Source organism: Nicotiana sylvestris, chromosome 1 (assembly GCF_000393655.2).
Source record: "Nicotiana sylvestris chromosome 1, ASM39365v2, whole genome shotgun sequence".
NCBI lineage: Eukaryota > Viridiplantae > Streptophyta > Magnoliopsida > Solanales > Solanaceae > Nicotiana > Nicotiana sylvestris.
The window spans coordinates 72465331-72485150 of record NC_091057.1 but is presented as its reverse complement, the minus strand read 5'-3'; the positions used below and the strand labels follow the sequence as shown (position 1 = coordinate 72485150).

Sequence of the window (19820 nt, the reverse complement as noted above, 5' to 3'; positions counted from 1 at the left end):
CATGATATGATACACAAGGAGATAGAGGTATATGTAGATGATGTTATCATCAAATCCAAGAAGGCCACTGATCACATGGAAGATCCGAGGAAGTTCTTCAATAGACTGTAGAGGTACAACCTGAAACTGAACCCCGCAAAGTGTGCATTTGGGGTTCCTACTGGGAAATTTCTTGGGTTTATTGTGAGTCGCTGAGGAATATAACTGGATCCATCAAAAGTCAAAGACATTCAAGAACTACCACCGCCAAAAAACAAGAAGGATGTGATGAGTTTCTTGGGAAGGCTCAACTACATCAGCCGATTCATAGCCCAGTCTACAGTTATCTGAGAGCCAATCTTTAAGATGTTGAAGAAGGACGTCGCTACCAATGGACTGATGACTGCCAAAAGGCCTTCGACAGAATCAAGGAGTACCTGTCAACAACACCAGTCTTAGTCCCGCCCGAGCAAAGTAGACCCTTACTACTCTACCTTGCATGTTGGATGGAGCTTTCGGCTGCATTCTGAGGCAGCATGATGAAACGGGGAGGAAAGAGCAGGCCATTTATTATCTCAGTAAAAAGTTCACCCCATACGAGGCCTGGTATTCTTTATTAGAACGCACATGTTGTGCTTTGACTTGGGTAGCTAAGAAGTTAAGACATTACTTCTATGCCTATGCTACATATCTCATATCAAGGAGGGATCCTTTGACATATATCTTTCAGAAGCCCATGCCTACCGGTAAGCTAGCCAAGTGGCAAATCCTGCTGAGTGAGTTTAACATTGTTTATGTAACTTATAAAGAAGTCAAGGGTCAGGCACTGGCAGACCACCTCATTGAGAATCCCGTGGATGGAGAATACGAATCCCTGAAAATGTATTTTCCTGATGAAGAGGTATCATTCATAAGAGAAAACATCGCAGAATCCTATGACGGTTGGAGAATGTTCTTCGATAGAGCGACAAACTTCAAAGGAGTCGGCATAGGAGCAATCCTGGTGTCAGAAATCAGTCAGCATTATCTGGTGTCTTCAAACTCAGGTTCCCATGCACCAACAATATGGTCGAGTATGAAGCCTGCATCTTAGGACTCAAAATGGCCATTGACATGAACGTTCAAGAACTGCTAGTGATTGGAGATTCGGCCTTACTTAAACATCAAGTACCAGAAGAATGGGCAACCAAGAACTCCAAGATACTCCCATATCTGCATCATGTATAGGAATTGAAGAAGAGGTTCACGAAGACGGAATTCCAGCATGTTCCCAGGGTCTAGAATGAGTTCGCCGATGCATTGGATACCCTGTCATCTATGATACAGCATCTTGACAATAATTTCATTGATCTAATTCTAGTAAATATCCATGATCATCCCACTTACTATGCCCATGTTGAAGAAGAAGCATATGGAAAGCCTTGGTTTCATGATATCAAGGAATATTTGGCGAAAGGAGAGTACCCGGAGCTTGCTAATCCTATTCAGAAATGCACACTTCGGAGATTGGCTAACAACTTCTTTCATAGTGGAGTAATCATGCATAGGAGTACTCTTGATTTGGACTATTAAGATGTGTCGACGCAAAGGAAGCATCCACACTGCTAGAGGAAATTCATGCTGGGACCTGCGGTCTACATATGAATGGTTTTGTCTTAGCAAAGAAAATACTTTGGGATGGTTAATTTTGGATGACTATGGAAACGGACTACATCCAGTATGTCCGAAAATGACACCGCTGTCAGATACATGCCAACATGATAAAGGTACCTCCAAATGAGCTTAACACAACAAGCTCACTTTGGTCGTTCGCCGCTTAGGGAATGGATGTTATTGGACCAATCGAGCCCGCCGCTTCCAGTGGACACCAGTTTATCTTAGTAGCCATCGACTATTTCACCAAATGGGTTGAAGCAGCATCTTACAGAGCAGTAACTAAGAAAGTCGTGGTAGACTTTGTCCACGACTGCATTGTTTGTCGATTCAGGATTCTAGACTCAATCATTACTGATAATGGCTCCAACCTCAATAGCGACTTGATGAAAGCAATATGTGAAACTTTCAAGATCAAACACAAGAATTCCACAGCCTACAGGCCTCAAATAAATGGAGTTGTAGAAGCTGCCAACAAAAATATCAAGAAGATATTGAGGAAAATGATAGAAAAGCATAAACACTGGCATGAGAAGTTATCATTTGCTCTATTGGGGTATCGCACCACAGTCCGCACATCAACCGGGGCAACCCCCTATATGCTGGTTTATAGTACATCAAGATCCGGCTGGGGTTAGAGTAAACCAAAATGGTGAATGGATTGTTTGTGGTAGTTGACATTTTCGAGGGATATTACAAAAGTGCTAATAGATCTCCTTGTGAAACACCTAGATGGTGCATTTTAAAGTAGTACCACTAGATATGGGTGCTAGAAAGATAGGCGCTGGAAGCCTGGAAAGGATAAATATTATCTTAGTATGACTCATGTCCCTAGTAAAGAGATAATGCTAGGCAACCCAAAGATCCATTGAATGGAGCAAAGGGGAGCTAAAAGCGAAAGAATGTCGAATTGAAGTTTTCACAAAAAAAGGGGGATATGCAGAAATATTAGCAGAGTAATGAGAAGAGAGATAAGGAAGCATTAGAATAAGGTGTGATACATGGATGATAACGGTAGAGTGTCACAGAACCTATAGTCAAATGAAGTAAGAGATGAAAGGTGATGGACCTTAAGACAACAAAAGAGTATAGGCCATACAGTCACATCCTCATTTCGAGAAATAAATTTGCGACTCTAACGTGATTAATAAAAGGAAAAGTTAGACCCTAGAGTAATAGAAATCAGTATGGACTGGTGAATAAGATAAACTAAACCTGAGCAAGGGATTGAGTGACTTAATAATAGTCAGCATCATGAGAATTTCAGATCGCGCTCCGACAATAATAGAATGGACAACAGAAGAAGATTCATGATAAATTCAGAGAATGGTCATTCAGGAAGATACTTCCATAAAGCAAGCAATGGGAGCAAAGTGAAGCTTAAAGGAATGTATGTGCCATTTACACTAAGTGTCACCATCGTGAGCAAGGATTTGTTTTCCATGGTACAGAAGGATTACCGCAGGGTGATTAAGGGTCATCAATTATGTGAAAGGACGCCAAAGATGAAGAGGTAAAATATTTATAGGATAGTCGTCATAGCTCTAACTCTTAGTACACTCCTAAAGGGGGGAATATGGAGTGATGTGGCATTAAGTCAGAATTAAGTGGTTCTAGTGACTATGGAATGGTAAAGGAAGAATGCAATAAATGAAAGAATAATGAGATGGCACTTATCCAAATCTTACAGATACGTTATGATTCAAGAATATTGTGAAAGCACGATGTCAAGGAGAGGAAGTAAAGGTTCCTGCCGAGTTGTTATTAATAAATAAGGAGCCAGTGCATGACGTAAGTTAAGACAAAGGAAATAACCCCAGAAAGATTACAAGGAATATTGATATGAGAATGGGCCAATGAGTAGTTAGTAATTGGTCAGAAAGATACCAGTTATGGCTAAACAGGAGGTTACAGACAAGTCATCAGATCGTGTGAGATAAACATAGTAGAACCCAACATGGAGAATTCAGCCTCAAAGAATATCATTATAATACTTGAGATATATTCAAATAGGAGTCGGGGTAGTTAAAGGTACTGTATAAGTATTACGGGGATAAAAGAAAGTGCAACGGGGAAGACAGTCAAAATATCAGTTCAAAAGCAACCCTAAAAGCTCAAGGACATAGAAGTAAGCAACTACGGATAATTATAGGCAAGGAAGGACATCAAAAGGTCTGTAATAAGCTCACATCTTTTACAAGAGTCAAGGGTTCTCCCTAAGTACTACAACGAAAGACTAGCTGAGGAGATAAGGGAGAAGGCTTCAAACTAAGCACAAGGACCTAAAGAGGAAATGGTCGTGTAACAACAGTCTCACAACAACATTGTAAGCACTCCAACGGAAAGTGGCACCTACCATGGCTAATGAACGAGAAGTAAAATTAAAAGTAATATCGAAGATCATATGAGCTGCACAAACTCTAGCATGTGTGGGCACTAAGATAAGCTAAGTATGGACGCAACAATAGGGTAGAAATACCATAAAATAGCTTACGTTGAAAGAAAGCTAAGATGGAATGAAAGAAATTATTCAATAAATGATCCAGAATTGGTTATGTTATGGACACACATAAGGGTTCAGAGTTTTATGCATGCAGCATATGCAGCCGTAGAAGATTCTGGTATATGTTAAAAGAAAGAATTGAACCCAGGCCATAAACGAGGGATTAAATTGTTAAAGGATTGTATCATGCATATTCCTCAGCGCCCTTGAAAGGCTAAAAAGAATAACTAATATCATGAACCCCAAATCTGGAGATAACTTAAGTAGACATAAAGGTCGATCAGGAAAAGGATGAAACTAAAGAGTTACATCAACGAAGTAAATCAGGAATTCTATTATTGGAAACAGAAGTGATAGGAATCATGATTAAGAACATAGCATAATCACTCTTAATATTAGAGGTGCAAGAGAGATAGCACAACAACTATATTCTATAACCGCTCTACGATAAAGCCAGTTAGAAGAAGTCAGTATGGAGCTCCTACCGGATTGTATAGGCATCAGAGTGCAAGTATTATAATAGAACTTCAAATGGTGAATGTGATTTATACCTATGTGGGTGGGAGGTTATGAAAGAAAGATAGAAGAATGTAAGGTGGTACTTTAAAGTAAGTAAGGTAAAGGTGCACAACGTACGAAATACTCAAGTATAGAAGGATGAGAGTGGTCCATACTTTAGGTAAAATATTAGAAGCACTGGGATTCAGTATCCAGGGATAATAGCAGCGTCATCAGTAGCATACCTTCCAGCCTATGGTTTCTAAGTACCGAAAGGTCTAATTAGAGAGTAAAAGAAGAGTTAGAGACGATGCAATGTCTCTCTTGATGTCCCAGAAAATCCTAAGGGAATCAATCGCAAGCTAAAGTATGATAGAACAACAAGTTTTTAGAAAGACAAGAGTAATGATAAGAAGAAGGAAAGGGAGAGGGTGACGAAAATGGATAAGCCCTCAGGATTAAGCCCGTGAAAACAAAGGAGCTGATGGTTCCTCTAAGTTATAAAAATTTCAATATAGCCTGAATGAGCTCAAAGGAGTCTAAGACTCGTGGCATTTAGAAGAGATGGAATGATGCCCTGGTAATATAATGAGGGTATAATTTGGCCCTTCGATTGAGTAATGATCTGACGAAGAAAAGAAAGGGATCTCATGAATTGGACAGGATTAAAATACCCACACAAGGTGAATCACATTGAGATGTTGTGAGATACAGTTATGAAAGCATGCTATCCCCCAGGTGGATCAGTTTAATCATTTCAGATGTTCCCCGATGAAACTTTAACCCTAGCAAAGTGTTACATAAAAGGTTATGTTATCAGGGGTAGATTATAGATCAATATTAAGGTGAATCAACAATGGATGGATAAAAGTTATAAAGTATGAGATGAGAGTAGGTTGTCATTCTTAAGATGGACAGTAATGTGGAAGAATTAAAGGACATAAATTTATACGTATGGATAAATAATGAAAGTAACCTGGAATTTTGTAGCAGACCTTAGTAACGAGAAATCGAGGTAAGAGTTACAGTATAATATGACCTATCTTGATGTAGTAAAATCATACAGATGGATAAATGAATTTATGAAAAAAGGTATAGCAATATTCGTAAGTTCAACAAAGTACCGAGTGAAGGACTTCAGTACACCTATAGATGCCCAGAGAGGCATCCTATTAAGCCTTGTGTATATTTACAAAGTAACGCTAGAGATTGGCTAAAAGACGGAGGAAAAATGAGAGGAGAGTCGCATAGGCACACTTACAAGGTCAGTATCGTAGAGGCTGCATGATGAAAGGTAGCAACAGTTACGAGATTTGAAGGATTCCGACTACAAGTTGTGGTGTGAGAAGGAGGCCTAAGGGAGGAATGCCCTGGACTTTGGACTTATTCACAGAACAGTCGCCTAGATGGCAAGGAAAGTTCTAAAGTATTCGGAAGATATAAGTTATGAAAATGATAAGTGCATCAGTCAGCATTCAAGAACGAATGTTCCAAAGGGGGGAATGATGTTATGCCCTGCAATATTACGTTGATATTATGCCCTGCAATATTATATTACGATGATCTTATGCCTTGCAGTATTACATTACAGTGATGTCATGCTTTACAGTTTTAAGTTACGACGATGTTGCACCCTGTAGTATTGTACGTTGAATTTGTGGTAAGGTAATTGACATCAGTCCAAGGAAAATATTATTTGGAGATTATAAGGATTATGTTATTTCACAAGTGATGAGTAAATTCGTGAAGATGAAAGGGGAAGCAAGTCAAAGAAAATGAATTTTCATCGAAGTTTGTCGATTTGGGATAAAATACGGGTCAAGTAATAATACCCAATAAATATAAACTAGTACCATGCGAGGTGCCATATGATCACGATAGTATAATATATAAAGTATATATGAAGTATTTTGAAAATAAATAGAATTTTAAGTAATTTGTGGTAATTTTAAATTATGTGGATAAGTGATTAATTACCGGATAACATAACATTACCCGATTAACTAATAAGTGAATAAAAAATTAACAAAATCACACCCCCCAAGAAATGTGGCAGCTTCCCCCCCTTTAAGGTGACTCACTATTCACCTTTTACATGTGGCCACCTAAGATAAAATTATCACATTAGCATGAATCTGATTTTCAATTAGAATGAGAAACACTTTCTTTTCAACATTTTGATACCATTTGAACCAAAAGAATTCAAAAAAAGTCTCTTTCCAAGACTTCAAGAAGCAGAAACGTTTTCTTCCTAACATTTCAATCCAAGAAACATTGGAACAAACGTTTATGTTTAAATCGTTTCATCAGTCCAAAAACGTGAAAGCTGAATAAATTTCGTCCATATTTCGCAGAAGCAGATTCGTTCAAATAATTCTGAGAACAAGTATGTTAAGGTCTTCCCTTCTTTCTTTTGGCATGGTCCAAATTATATTGAATAAACGAGCAAATACACAGTTTCCAAAAATTACTCTATTCATGGAATTATTAGGGGTGTCTATATTTTTGATTCCCCATGAAAATTATTATTATTTTTTGTTCATGGGTCTCAGAATAATACGCAGTTGGAAAAGTTTATCTGGAAGGAAATATTGAGATTATTATGTAATTTTCATGCATTTTACTCATTTATACATATGCATTGACCCATGACCAGATGGAGTTATATACGCGTATATATGTAAATATATGTATATGGGATATGGGAAAAGGTTACGGCGTTATATACACACTACCACCTGATCAACTAGTATATGATGATAATGTTGCCCACAGTGGCTGAAATATGATTCAAACGGCGTTATATACGCGTATATATATGTATATGGGATATGGGAAAGATTATGGTGTTATATATGCACCACCACCTAATCAGCTGGTATACATTGATGATTTTGCCCACAGTGGCCAAGATGATATGATGGGATGACCTCAGAGGCTGATGATGTTATGAAACATGTACATATGCACGATATGACATTCATACGCACATGCATGATACTATAATTATTTCGTGATTTAAAAGTTATTCAAAATTACAGGTTGAGTCATGTACTCTATATTTCTTCCATGTCTCTTATGTATATATTTATGTGCCTTACATACTCGGTACATTATTCGTACTGACGTCTCTTTTGCCTGGGGACACTGCGTTTCATGCCCACAGGACCCGATAGACAGGTCGAGAGCCCTCCAAGTAGGCTATCAGCTCAGCGGAAGATATTGGTGCACTCCATTTGCTTCAGAGTTGCTCGTTTGGTTAGTATGATTTAGACTTGTATTGTTTGGTATGGCGGGACTCTGTCCTGACATTTATGACATTTATGTACTCTTAGAAACTTGTAGACATATGTCGTGTAGATAAAAGATTATACGGTCTTGTCGGCCTATATTTTGAGTTTATAAAGGATCATGTTTGCCTATTAGGCCCGTATGTCATGTGTATATGATGATGTAATAAGAAAGATACGTTACGTTGGTACTTAGTTGAGTAAGGTATCGGGTGCCTGTCGCGGCCCATCGGTTTGGGTCGTGACATCAATCATTCTCAAATTAGTTTTCTTTCCTTAATTATTCATGTCAGTATCTGTTTGAACGGTAATTCATTAATTAAAGGAAAGTACTTGTATTAATTGATTCTGATTGTGATTATTTCCATGTTTGTGTTAAAACTTTACTTGTTACCTTATTTTTCTACTCATTTCCGAAGCTATAAATACCCTGCCCTCTCTTCTCTAAAGACACGAACTACTGAACACACACTTACACACTCAAAACTCTCTCTCTTTCGCTACTGCTACTTGTGTTACTGCTTGGTCTAGCCGGCTGAAAGCCAAGGCTAGACTGTGAAATCCTACTTGCTTTACCTTTCTGCACCTTACTTTCTCTACTGGTATGTTCTAGTTTAATGTTGAATCTTCAACAACAACATGCTTCTTTAATTTATTTTAGCTTCTTTCATTTTTTGTCTACTCCTGCCTGTGGTTTTGTTAAGATGCATTACTAGCATCTATAATGTATCCCCTTCCCCTTTAGATTAATGAACTTCCCCTATGTGTGTTTTAAAGCATACTTTGTCAATCACTTATTGTGTACTTGCCATCCCAAGTCCCTATCCCTTCAATGTGCTTATATTATTTTTGACTAGCATGTGATCATGCCAGTATCAGTTATTGTTGTGCATATCCAACTAGTCCTAAGACCCTTGGGGGGGCTTATGTGTTTATAGTCAAATGTATGTGTGTCCTAAACCCCTTGACCCCCCTTGTATGACTACTGATTCTGTGTGTGATCTCATCTTGGGAGTTTGAGTTTTGTTTACTGCTACAACTGCTTTCAATCACCTCTGTTACTGATTACTTTCAAAATGGACTTGTCAGTCCAGTTTTTTTAAAACAAAATCTCTTTCAAACTATGTCAAGCATTCTCACATACTTTTAGAATCTAGGTTCTGCCCTTTTTGTGTGAGCCTTGCCTTGGGACCCTTGAGTTCCCTCTGAACTTGGACATATAAAAGTTGGCCCTTCCACACTGCACTCATTCTGTTTGGTTATGCAAATCTGGGTGTGAGCACTGCCCGGGATCCTTTGAGGTCCTTAGGGAACTCTGACACACTCAAATATGAGAAAGGCTTTGGAACAATATTGACTTTTGAGGTGGTTCATCACATAACTCAGAGAGGAAGTCAAGATCATGCTTCCTATGGTTGTAACTTCTTATTTTTGCACTTCTTTTTTTGTAGTTCAATCACTTGGTCTGTAATAATTTGTAAACAATTATGGGATTGGCTAGTGAAAAGGAAAGGGGTGAATATGCATGTTTTAGCTATCAAAAGGGTAGAAAGTATGTTACTAGGTTTATATTCCTACTTGCGCAATAGAAATAGTGCCTAGGACTCATTTCATGCATTAAAGATCATGCTCCTTAGGATTTACACTTACTGTTTTCAGCATGTCCATTTCACTATCATATCACCTAGAAATTCCTGCATTAAATGCGTTAATAATCAGTGTTTTTCTGCGATCAAGTTCCTACTGCCATGCACACTTAGAGATCCTGTTTTAGGCTAAACAATACTAACAAACATATCATCTCTGCATATTCTAGTAATCATGTCTAAACGCTGTAATATTTGTGCATATAGATCTACATCTCTGCACATAAGATACCATGTCTCTAAGATTTAATTTATATTCTCTTAAGCACACTTAGTCTAATTACGAAAGCATAAAAGGAATAAAACAAGTTTATTTAGTCTTTACAATTAACCGGCAACAATTCAATGTGCTGTACACCTAGAACAGCATGTCTTAGGTAATAATAAGCTCCAAACTGTCCTAGCAATTCTGAATAACTACTGAATGCTGCTTACGCCTAGGCAAGCCTTAGGTAATTGCTTAAATAAAACTGGAACTGTCTTTGTTTTATTATCAACTGCTACAACCAGCATGTAGGCCTGATTCAGAATTCTTTTCTGAGTGATATAATGAATCTAGTTTTGACTCAAACACCTTGCTTTAGGATTTTAAAATTCAGACCTTAACTGTGTTTAAGTCATGCTATTTATATGCATTATTTGCGGAGGTATACATGAGCCTTCTAGTTGATTACGTGTTTCCCCTTTAAATGCAGTCCTACTTGTTTTGTATGTCGCCTTAGCGTTTTACCTTTAAACCTTAGAGTCAGCCTAGAACCTCTTTCTTATAGGAATAGGAGTCCTAAATTCCTCCGGGACTGGTAGGAATGGGACAGATAACAGCATGCAATAGTGGTCGAGACCAACACTCGATTTAATTACCTTAACAGGGGGAAGGGTAGATATGGATATGATGGTCAGTGCGCTAATACCATGTATATCCCCTCTTCTGAGGAGTGTCATACCGGGTGTTGCATTGATGTGATCCATATTACAAACAAACCTAGGACACCCCCTTTATTTTTATAAGCACTAGATTATAACTCTTTTCAAAACATTGCTTTTATTAATCGTTTTTCAAACACTTGTGTATTCAAATTTAAATCCCCTATTACTTGAGCCTTATTTGTTTCCTCGCTAATTGCACAAATTCACAAAAAACTATCTGGTCGGGAACCACACTAGTGGATCTTGAGGGGTGCCTAACACCTTACCCTTGGGATAATTTCAAGCCCTTACCCTATCTATGGTTGTGAAACATAGTTGTAGTTGAACCTTATAGGTGCCCTAACACACCTTAAAATCATTAGGTGGCGACTCTTCAAATACCCAATTCCTAAAAGAAAATGAGTCATCACACCCCATGAATGTCGAAACCCGGAACTCCTCTCCAATAGAAAAAAAAAGGGGCGCGATAGTCTCTTACTGTTCATTGTTGATACATATTATTATCTCTATTTGGGCTGTTTTATATTATTTCTAAGAGCCCGAGAGACTAGGGAGGTTGATGACTGAGTGAGGCTTAAGGCCAAGTAGTGAGATATTGATATTATAGCACGTGAGTTGTCCGTGCAGTACGTGAGTTGCCCGTGCGGATCTTCATTTGATATTATAGCATGTGAGTTGTCCGTGCGAGCCCTGTTCAATATTATAGCATGTGAGTTATCTGTGCGGATTATAGTGCTTGGGTTGAAGGAGCCCCTCCGGAGTCTGCACACCCCCAGCGAGCGCAGGTACTTATTGAGTGTGAGTACTGAGGGCTGAGAGCCTAGTGATTGAGCTGTCGAGATGAGCTAAGGGACTGTTCTTGCTTTCAATTATTGATGCACTTAGCTGTTATCTATCCTTTTTGTGCAACTCTCTAAAAGACTTGATATCTAGATTACTTGAGCACGAACTAATTTGACTTAAACTGCTAGATTTGAAAGCATGCCTATTCTTTATTGAAATTTACTAAAATAAACAATATTTTGCATAGCTCATCACTACTTATTAGTTCCTTATTTGTTTTTATTACTTACTGAGTTGCAATTACTCACGTTACTCCCTGCACCTTGTATGCAGATTTAGGTGAGACCGGTCGCGGAGGTCATTGAGTTCGTGCACGGTCATCTATCGGAAACATACGAGGTAGCTGCCGGCATCCGCAGTCCTTGTCTCTCCTGCCTTGTTATCTTTCTTACTAGTTTTTTCCCATGGCAGACTGTTGTAAACTTTGAAATTCTAGACTGGTTGTCGATGCTCATGACTTAGTGTCACCCAAATGTTGGGCTATCTTTTTCGCATTTTATTTTGAGTTTAACTCTTTTTATGAAACCTCTGCTATGAAAAGGTTTTGAACTATCTTCTTATGAAATATCAATGTGTTTTGGAAACGTCGGCTTCCCTAGTACCGCGATAGGCGTCATCACGACGGGTTAGGTATTTGGGCCGTAAAAGCTCGTTTCTTCCATAGTTCCATAATTAATTGCTACTTGCCTTACTTGTCTTATGTGTACACTTTAATTGTCATATATTTTGCTTGTCTTGTTGCTTTGTATTAATTGCAACATTTCTTAATTTTGGTACGAGGTTCCTTTACGGCTTTGCTTACATATTTTTTAATCATAGAGATTCTTGTGAATTGAGTTGTTGAACTGATTACATTTATTGATTTTATTTATGGATCGGGTTGCACGCCGCAACGGGTGGAATAAGGGAGGATTGGTATTGAAATAGTGGGATCGGGTTGCACGCGCGTAACAAATTTTTATGTGATTTGATATGGTGAAATAAGGGAGGATTATGATATTGATTCTGTTATATGGGGGAACGAGTTGCGCGCCGCAATAGATTGTGTGTTATGTATTCATTGTTGCATTGTGTTAGCTTTCAATGTTTTCATATGAGATTCTGTGGACTGATGTTTCTGGTCTTCTTGATTTTAAGGATTGAGTTTATTTTCATAAGTTAGCTGCCTTACTTTTCCTGTGTTCCTTTTCTTGTTACTATTATTATATTGCATACAGGTTATTGTAAGTGACCCGCCTTAGCCTTGTCACTACTTTGTCGACGTTAGGCTCGGTACTTACAGAGTACATGAGGTCGGTTGTACTTATACTACAATCTGCACTTCATGTGTATATTTTGGAGTCAGTCCTAGCGGCGGTCAGTAGAATGCTCGAATTGATTGCTTTATGGAAACTTGAGGTACAACTCCACGTGTCCGCACCCCTGAAGTCCCCTTTCATATCTCTCTAGTTGTTTACTGTATTTCAGACTACTATGCTTTCAATCAGACATTTATTTATAGTACTTTAGTCGCTCATGTACTTATGACACTCGTTCAAGGATTGTATCTAGATATCGCTGTTGTTATGATTTTCTCACTCTATTTCAGATTATTCAGTTTCTGGGTTATTACTTAATTTGAATTGTCAAAAATGGCTAAAAACTATTCTATCATTGGCTTGTCTAGCAAGTGAAATGTGTATACGGTAAAAATCAGAGGGTCCGATTTTATGATCATTATGGCGCTTCGTGAGACCACCCCCTGAAGCCTCGAGGCCCAGCTCGGGGTTTGACCCCTAGGGTTCTTAACGATCGACCTCGAGGTAGTGCAAGTCAAAGTCTATGATGGACAAACAGGAAGTTCCCAAGGCACATGATTAAAGCTGACCAGGTCTATTAGGCTAGTTCAAGCTCGTACCGTGGCATTAAATGGTTGTACCAACCTCAAATCCTTGTAATAAATGTTGTTGTACCATGTTGGGATTCCCCCTACTATATAAAGGGGACCCTTGTTATTTTGTACACACATGATATTCAATACAACATTCAATATAAGAACATTCTCTGCTCTCTAACATAACATATTCTTCTTTGATTCTATTTGAAAGAAACTAGTATAGAATCACTTACCAATGTTTTGGGGAAGAAATGGTCTTTGGAAAATCGCCTCTTGTGTTTTAGGTTTTGAAAATTTAAAGAATGGGAGAAAAATCCTATCTAAGTCACTTTTACCTATTGCAGATGTTGCAATGCGAAGCCCGCAAATGCGAAGGAACCACTGCAAATACGAAGTCCTTCACACTTCTACTACCTTCGCAAATGCGAAGGTTTGTCCACAAATGCGAACATGGACCTTTGCAATTAAGACTCTAGGAGCACATTTGCGATCACTGCCTTTCCCAGCTTTACTTTGCAAATGCGAAGAATGCTTCGCAATTGCGAAGACTGTATGTCCTAGCTACTCCTCGCAAATGCGAGAAATAGCTCGAAAATGTGGAACCTGCAAAGCTCGCAAATGCAATACCTAATCTCGCATTTGTGAGATTAAAGGCCTACACCAGTAACTGAAACACGAGCTATGTTCTAAGTCTTAATTTCACTCTGTAGCCTATCCAAAACTCACTCGAGCCCTTGGGGCTCTAAACCAAACATGCACACGAGTCTTAAAACATCGTACGAACTTGCTCGCGCGATAAAATTGCCAAAATAACACCTAGAACTACAAATTTAGCACCAAACCAAATGAAATTCTCAAGAAAATTTTAAAATTTCTATTTTCTCAACCGGACGTCCGAATCATGTTAAACCAACTCCGTTTCCCACCAAATTTCATCGACAAGTCATAAATAGGGTATTGGACCTATACCGAGTTCCAGAACCAAAATACGGACCCGATATCCAAAAAGTCAAACCTTGGTCAAACATCTCCATTTCATTTAAGTCTTTAACTTTAAAACTTCAACAAAGTCCGATATCTTGGGCTAGGGACTTCCGCTTTAGATTCTGGGCATACGCCCAAGTCCCAAATTATGATACGAACCCAATTGGACCGTCAAATTATGAACTCGGGTCCGTTTACAAAAAATATTGACTGAAGTCAACTCAAAAGAACTTTTTAGGCAAAATTTCTTATTTTCATCAACTGTTAACATAAAATCTTTTCGGAAACACTCCCGGACTGCGCATGCAAATCGAGGAGGATACAAATAAGATTTTTAAGGCTTAAAAGCATATAGTTGAGTTCTAAAACATAAGATAACCTTTCAAGTCATTACAACCACACAAATCACCACCTCTTGTGGGGTATTGAAGTATAAAACATCATGTAGTAGGTTTTCACAACCTGAAATTCCCACCCTCGGGACCGTGTTGGCGCCTAATATTTTGTTTACCTTGAAAATGATAATTACATTTAGATTTGATTTTGTGGTTCTAAAAATACGTGATTTGTTTTTATGCTAGTTGTTAAGTAGTAGATGCTAAGTGTGAGACTAAAAAATGAGATAAGAACTTGAACGAAATATGTTTCGGTAAACCAAGTGGTTGAGAATCGGGGCCTCGAGCCAGGTTATACAGGGCCTCGAGGTTGAGCTCGGTACTGAGCTGTGGACAGCCGATGAAGGACTAACAGTTCTAAGAGCTTTGATGAGAGCTCCTTATGATCAATAACGAGCAATAAATAAAGAATAATTAATGAAAGACAATAAATGTAAGCAATAAATATAAGTAATAGAATCAAAGGAGAATATGTTATGTTAGAGAGCAGAGAATGTTCTTGTGTTGAATGTTGTATTGAATATCATGTGTGTAAAAAATAACAAGGGTCCCCTTTATATAGGATGGGGAATCCCAACATGGTACACACGTATTTATTACAAGGATTTAAGGTTGGTACAGCCATTTAATGTCACGGTACGGGCTTGAACTAGCCTAATAGACTTGGTCAGCTTTAATCACGTGCCTTGAGAACTTCCCATTTGTCCATCATAGCCTCTGACTTGCACTACCTCGAGGTCGATTATTAAGAACCCTCGAGGTTGAACCCTGAGTTGGGCCTCGAGGCTTTAGGGGGTGGTCTCACGAAGCGCCATAATGATCATAAAATTGGACCCTCTGCTTATTATCGTATACAGATAGTTCCCGCGTTTCTTAGATTAAAATGATAAGAAATGATTTTGACGTCGATCTCCTCGAGCCTCTCGTGATGACATCATGCTTATGACGTAAGTTTTTGTGATAATTGAGACAACCAACGGTTCATCTTTCCAGAAGCATTCAATGTAGTGACGGTTTATTTTCCCAAAAGCGATAATATCACCGCTGATCCGTTTCCTAAAATGCATTGATTGTGCCTGCCGATATGTTTTCCAGAGGCATAGATTGCGTTGTCGATTACGCTACTGCCTTTCTATAAATGGAAGCTTTCTTAAACCCAAAACCCCATCCAATCATTTTTCAACAGGCTTTAACTCTTTTCTTCTCTTTATCCTCTTCAAACTTTATTTTCCATGTTCCGAGCCCGTGACCGTAAGGTCACACGGCAGCGGTTTTGCCAGTTATGCCATAGTTCCTTTTCAGAGCCTTTTCCCACTGAGTGGGGTTATACTAGTTTGTTATTTTTATTGATGTTGTTGGCCCAAAATAGTGAGAGGGGAGCATTGCATTATCCCCATATTAGAGGATGTGTGGACCATGAACTGCTGCTCATCTCCCTTAACTTCAACCTAGTGTGGCGCTTCACTCCTTTTGCTTTCCATGGAGTGAGGTGGTGCCATCTTCTAACTTTTGCATCCCACACCGGTGCAATGTCTTAAGAAGTGGCTCCCCAATAACAGTGCTGGCTAGACCCATACTCGCCAAATTTTTCACCAAGCCATAATTTTCCCTGCCTGCTAAAGGCTTTTGCTTTTTGACAGGCTGCAGCCTCTTCCTTATCTTTTTCTGCTTCGGAGTAGGTTCTCAAATACATTGTTTGGAAGATCGAAATGGGGTCCCCGAAGGAATAGTTCTCATAGATATTGCTTCCGAGGATGTACCTCCGAGAGTATATTAGACTTTCGCTGTTATTTTTTGCTTCTTTGGTTTTGTGTAAGGACCCTTTGTGGGCTTATGCAATAATCGTTTATTAATACAAAAATGCTTCTTTAATTTGTCTTTGATTTGTGATGGATTTCCCTTTGTCTACGTTTGTAAAGAATCTCAGGATGTGACTTTTACCGATCGGTCCGAATACTGGGTCTGGGCGTAGGAATTCCCTTGGTTCTGGATTGGTTGATATGATATTCCATGAATCCCTTTGCCGTTCCTCGGACCAAGTCTGGATTGACTTGATACAAACTTAGGCCGCCGAAACTAGCAACTTTGAATTGAGTGAGAGCAGGGCCTCGAATTTTAGAACAAAACTTAGCCCTTTTAGGCCCCATTGATAGTCCTCGTGGGACGGAGTTGCTTGACCACCTGAAAATAAAGAAAGCCTTCGGGCTTTTTCAAATAGTCCCCGAGTGAGAGTTTATCTGAACTCGAGCGATCTCAGAAACTTTCTTTGAAAAATGAAGATAACCCTAAGGCGTCTTAGATAGACCCCGGATGAGGATATGCTTGGATTAGGATGGTCCCTAGGCTAAAGTAGCCAAAAGAGCATTTAAATTGATCTGAAGGTGAAACTAGCCCTGAGGCTTTATTAATAATTCTCTAGAGAGAGAATCGGCTTGGGCTCAGGTAGCCCGAGGTCCGAGGAATCGGGTGAATGACCCGTGTTTTTAATAGCAAAGGTCCTCAAGATTGGGTACCATATCAAGGCTTAGGTTTATATGGATATCTCCTTAGATTTCATAGGTATAGTAATGGGGATCCTCGGGGTCGGGCACCATCTCAGGGATAGGTTGACCCCTCTTTTGGAGCGCGTTCTGTAGTGCCAGAGGTCCTCGAGATTGGGCACCATCTCGAGGCTAAATTGGTGTTGATAGATCCTTAGAGCTTATATTCACTTTGACAGAGATCCTCGAGGTCGAGCACCACTGTGAGGCTTAGATTGATATTTATGACTCCTTAGATCTTGTAGTTATGGCAGTAGAGATCATCGAGATTGGGAACCATCTCGAGGTTCGACCAATACAGGAATATCTCACCCCTCAAACGTTGTACAACAACTTCACTTGTATGGCACGGCCATGAAGCACCCGAGATTGTCTCATCGGTACATTTTTCCTAAAGTGATAATGGCCTAGTCAAAATTAATTGGCCTTTAGAGTAGGAGGAAAGTTGCTGCTTGCTCTATATACGAGTATGTTTCCTCCCTTTTTTGAAGATTCCGCTATTTTGAGCCGCTATCCCTTTTGATAGAGTTCTTCCTTCTTGCGCCAGCTTGTCCATCATTTTAATTCAAAGTTTTCGCCTGAGTTTTAATTTTCCGTCTCTTTTATCATAGCCATGGTTGCTGCACCCAAATCCATTCACCAAGAGGAGGAGGGGTCCGCCTCTTCTTCCCACTCAATCGGTGGTACACCGCCAGCGTCTGGCGAGCCAGGCTCAAGATGCTTTGTCTCGAGGAGGGGCCTTTCATTAAAGAGACCTCCCAATGTCGAGGGCCATTGGGATCATGCATCATGGTTCACTTTATCAATAGGAGAGGAACACCTCGAGGCAATGATGAGAGACTGCAGATGGGGAGAAAAGGTAGTACTGCAGGTACCTTCCCCCTAAGAGAACATCACGGCTCATATAGAGGGGGTTTTACACGTATACATGTACCCCTTCATGTTGGTCCCTCTCGATAGAGTCGTGCTTGACTTTTGTCGAAGATATCGGGCTACCTTGGAACAGGTTCACCCGTCGTTCTGGAGGATAGTGCTGATGAGGAGGTTCTTTGCGGAAGAAGCCGCGTTCGAGTTCACCCTTAGCCATCTCATCAGATTGTACCAACCCTTTCATTGCCGAGTCCTGACAGCTTTGCGATGTCGATCCACCAGGCCCTTTGTTGTTGATAATTAAGAAGATAGGGAATTAGGGTGGATGAATCAATTCGTCCGAGTAAGGACTGTTGATGTTATCTCCATGGAGTTCTTGCCGTTTCCTGAGAAATGGAACATCATACGTAAGTGGTAGACTTGTGTTTTTATCGTTTTTGCTCATGGTGGAGACGGATTCTGTAAAGATGCTTTCTTTTCTTTTTTGCAACAACCTCGTGGATGCTATGCGAGGTCCCCGACCTGACGGGTTGGGCTTGGAAGCTGGCAGCCCACTCGACCTATGATAAGCATAAGTAGCAAGATCTATCCAAGGGTAGATGGGAAGCAAAACACCACGATACGTGCTGCGTGGTTTGCTTTTTTTGGAGGGTACTTTCCTCTATGTGTACTAACTCCGTTGTCGCAGGCATTGGAGAATTTCCTAAGGTGAGATCACGCTCCCTCTGAGAGGAGGAGTGTTCGTCGGCTTTAGGACTGAGGAATAATAACAAACAGAAGGAACCCTTGCAGGGCGAAGGTGCTCATAGTGAGACAAATCCTGCCCGGAGGCCCAGAGAAGATGTCTTGGCTGAGCCTGCAACACCCGAGGATTCGGACCTTGGAAAAATGGTTCCTCCTTTGCCGTCGTCTTCTTTTCCCGTTGAAGGTACTTCGAAGGACAAGGATTCTCTGCTGCCGTCTTCTCTTCTCGTCGAAGGTACTTCGGGGGACAAGGATTTTCTACCATTGTCTTCTCTTCCCGTCGAAGGTACTTTGAGGGGAGTTCGAGGCCAGGGGATGCCTAAATCAAGAGAGGTCTCAAACGATCACGTTCCTATTGGGAGCAGTTCTGCTGGGGCCGATAAGACCAGGCCTGTAGGTGTGCGTTCGACTTTTGAGGAGGATCAACGGCTCTGTTCCGTGGTGAGTTTTGTCCAATTGTCCCAGTTTTTTAGTTTTGCACTTCCACTTTCTTATTGAGCTCCCTTTTCATAGGCCTTTGACAAGTTCAAGTCCGAGCTACTCCGCTGTGAAGTCAGGTTGAGGAAAGCCTTGGATGGGTAGAAATCCCTCAGGCTCCTTTGTGATAAAAGGGGAGATGAGTTGGTATACCTGCAGTACGAGGCAAATCGGAGCCTGAACTACGAAAGTCACCTTGAGAAACAGGTAATATTTGCTCCGAGGGAGTGCATGCTTCTTCTTCTATCCTCAGAGATTAATGCTTTGATATTCAAGTTGGAGATCAAGACAGAGGATCTGGAATGCCTTTGAGGCGAGGTTGGCCAGGCCAAGTGTGAGTGTAATAGGCTAAGGGCTCAGATAGATGCCCATGTTGCGGCCAAGAAGAATGCTTTGGCCAAGGTTTTTACCCTCGAGGTGCAGCTCCGGAACGCCTGTAAGAACAGTTCGGTTCAGACGAGTAGGATTGCGAGGCTCGAGTCTGACTTTTGGAGATGAAGGTCGAGGTCGTGGACGCCTGGGCTAAAGCTGAAGAGATTCGGGCAAAGACCGACAAGAAAGTGGTCATCTATTTAAAAGATGTTGCTGAAGATCG

At 40.1% G+C, this 19820-nt stretch overlaps 1 protein-coding gene across 1 annotated transcript; it reads left to right on the top strand.

The window, feature by feature from the left end:
- Positions 1 to 1080: 1080 nt before the first annotated feature.
- Positions 1081 to 1551, top strand: LOC138871240 (uncharacterized). The gene is made up of 2 exons (XM_070149115.1): positions 1081 to 1200; positions 1306 to 1551. The coding sequence occupies exons 1-2, from the start codon at positions 1081 to 1083 to the stop codon at positions 1549 to 1551; spliced, it is 366 nt and encodes a 121-aa protein (XP_070005216.1).
- Positions 1552 to 19820: the final 18269 nt, after the last annotated feature.

Bases quoted from the DNA above. Each gene is read 5' to 3' on its own strand.
- LOC138871240 (XM_070149115.1), top strand. From the start codon at position 1,081: ATGGCCATTGACATGAACGTTCAAGAACTGCTAGTGATTGGAGATTCG. The intron at 1,201-1,305 runs GTATAGGAATTG...TCTATGATACAG, and splicing joins TACTCCCATATCTGCATCAT to CATCTTGACAATAATTTCAT.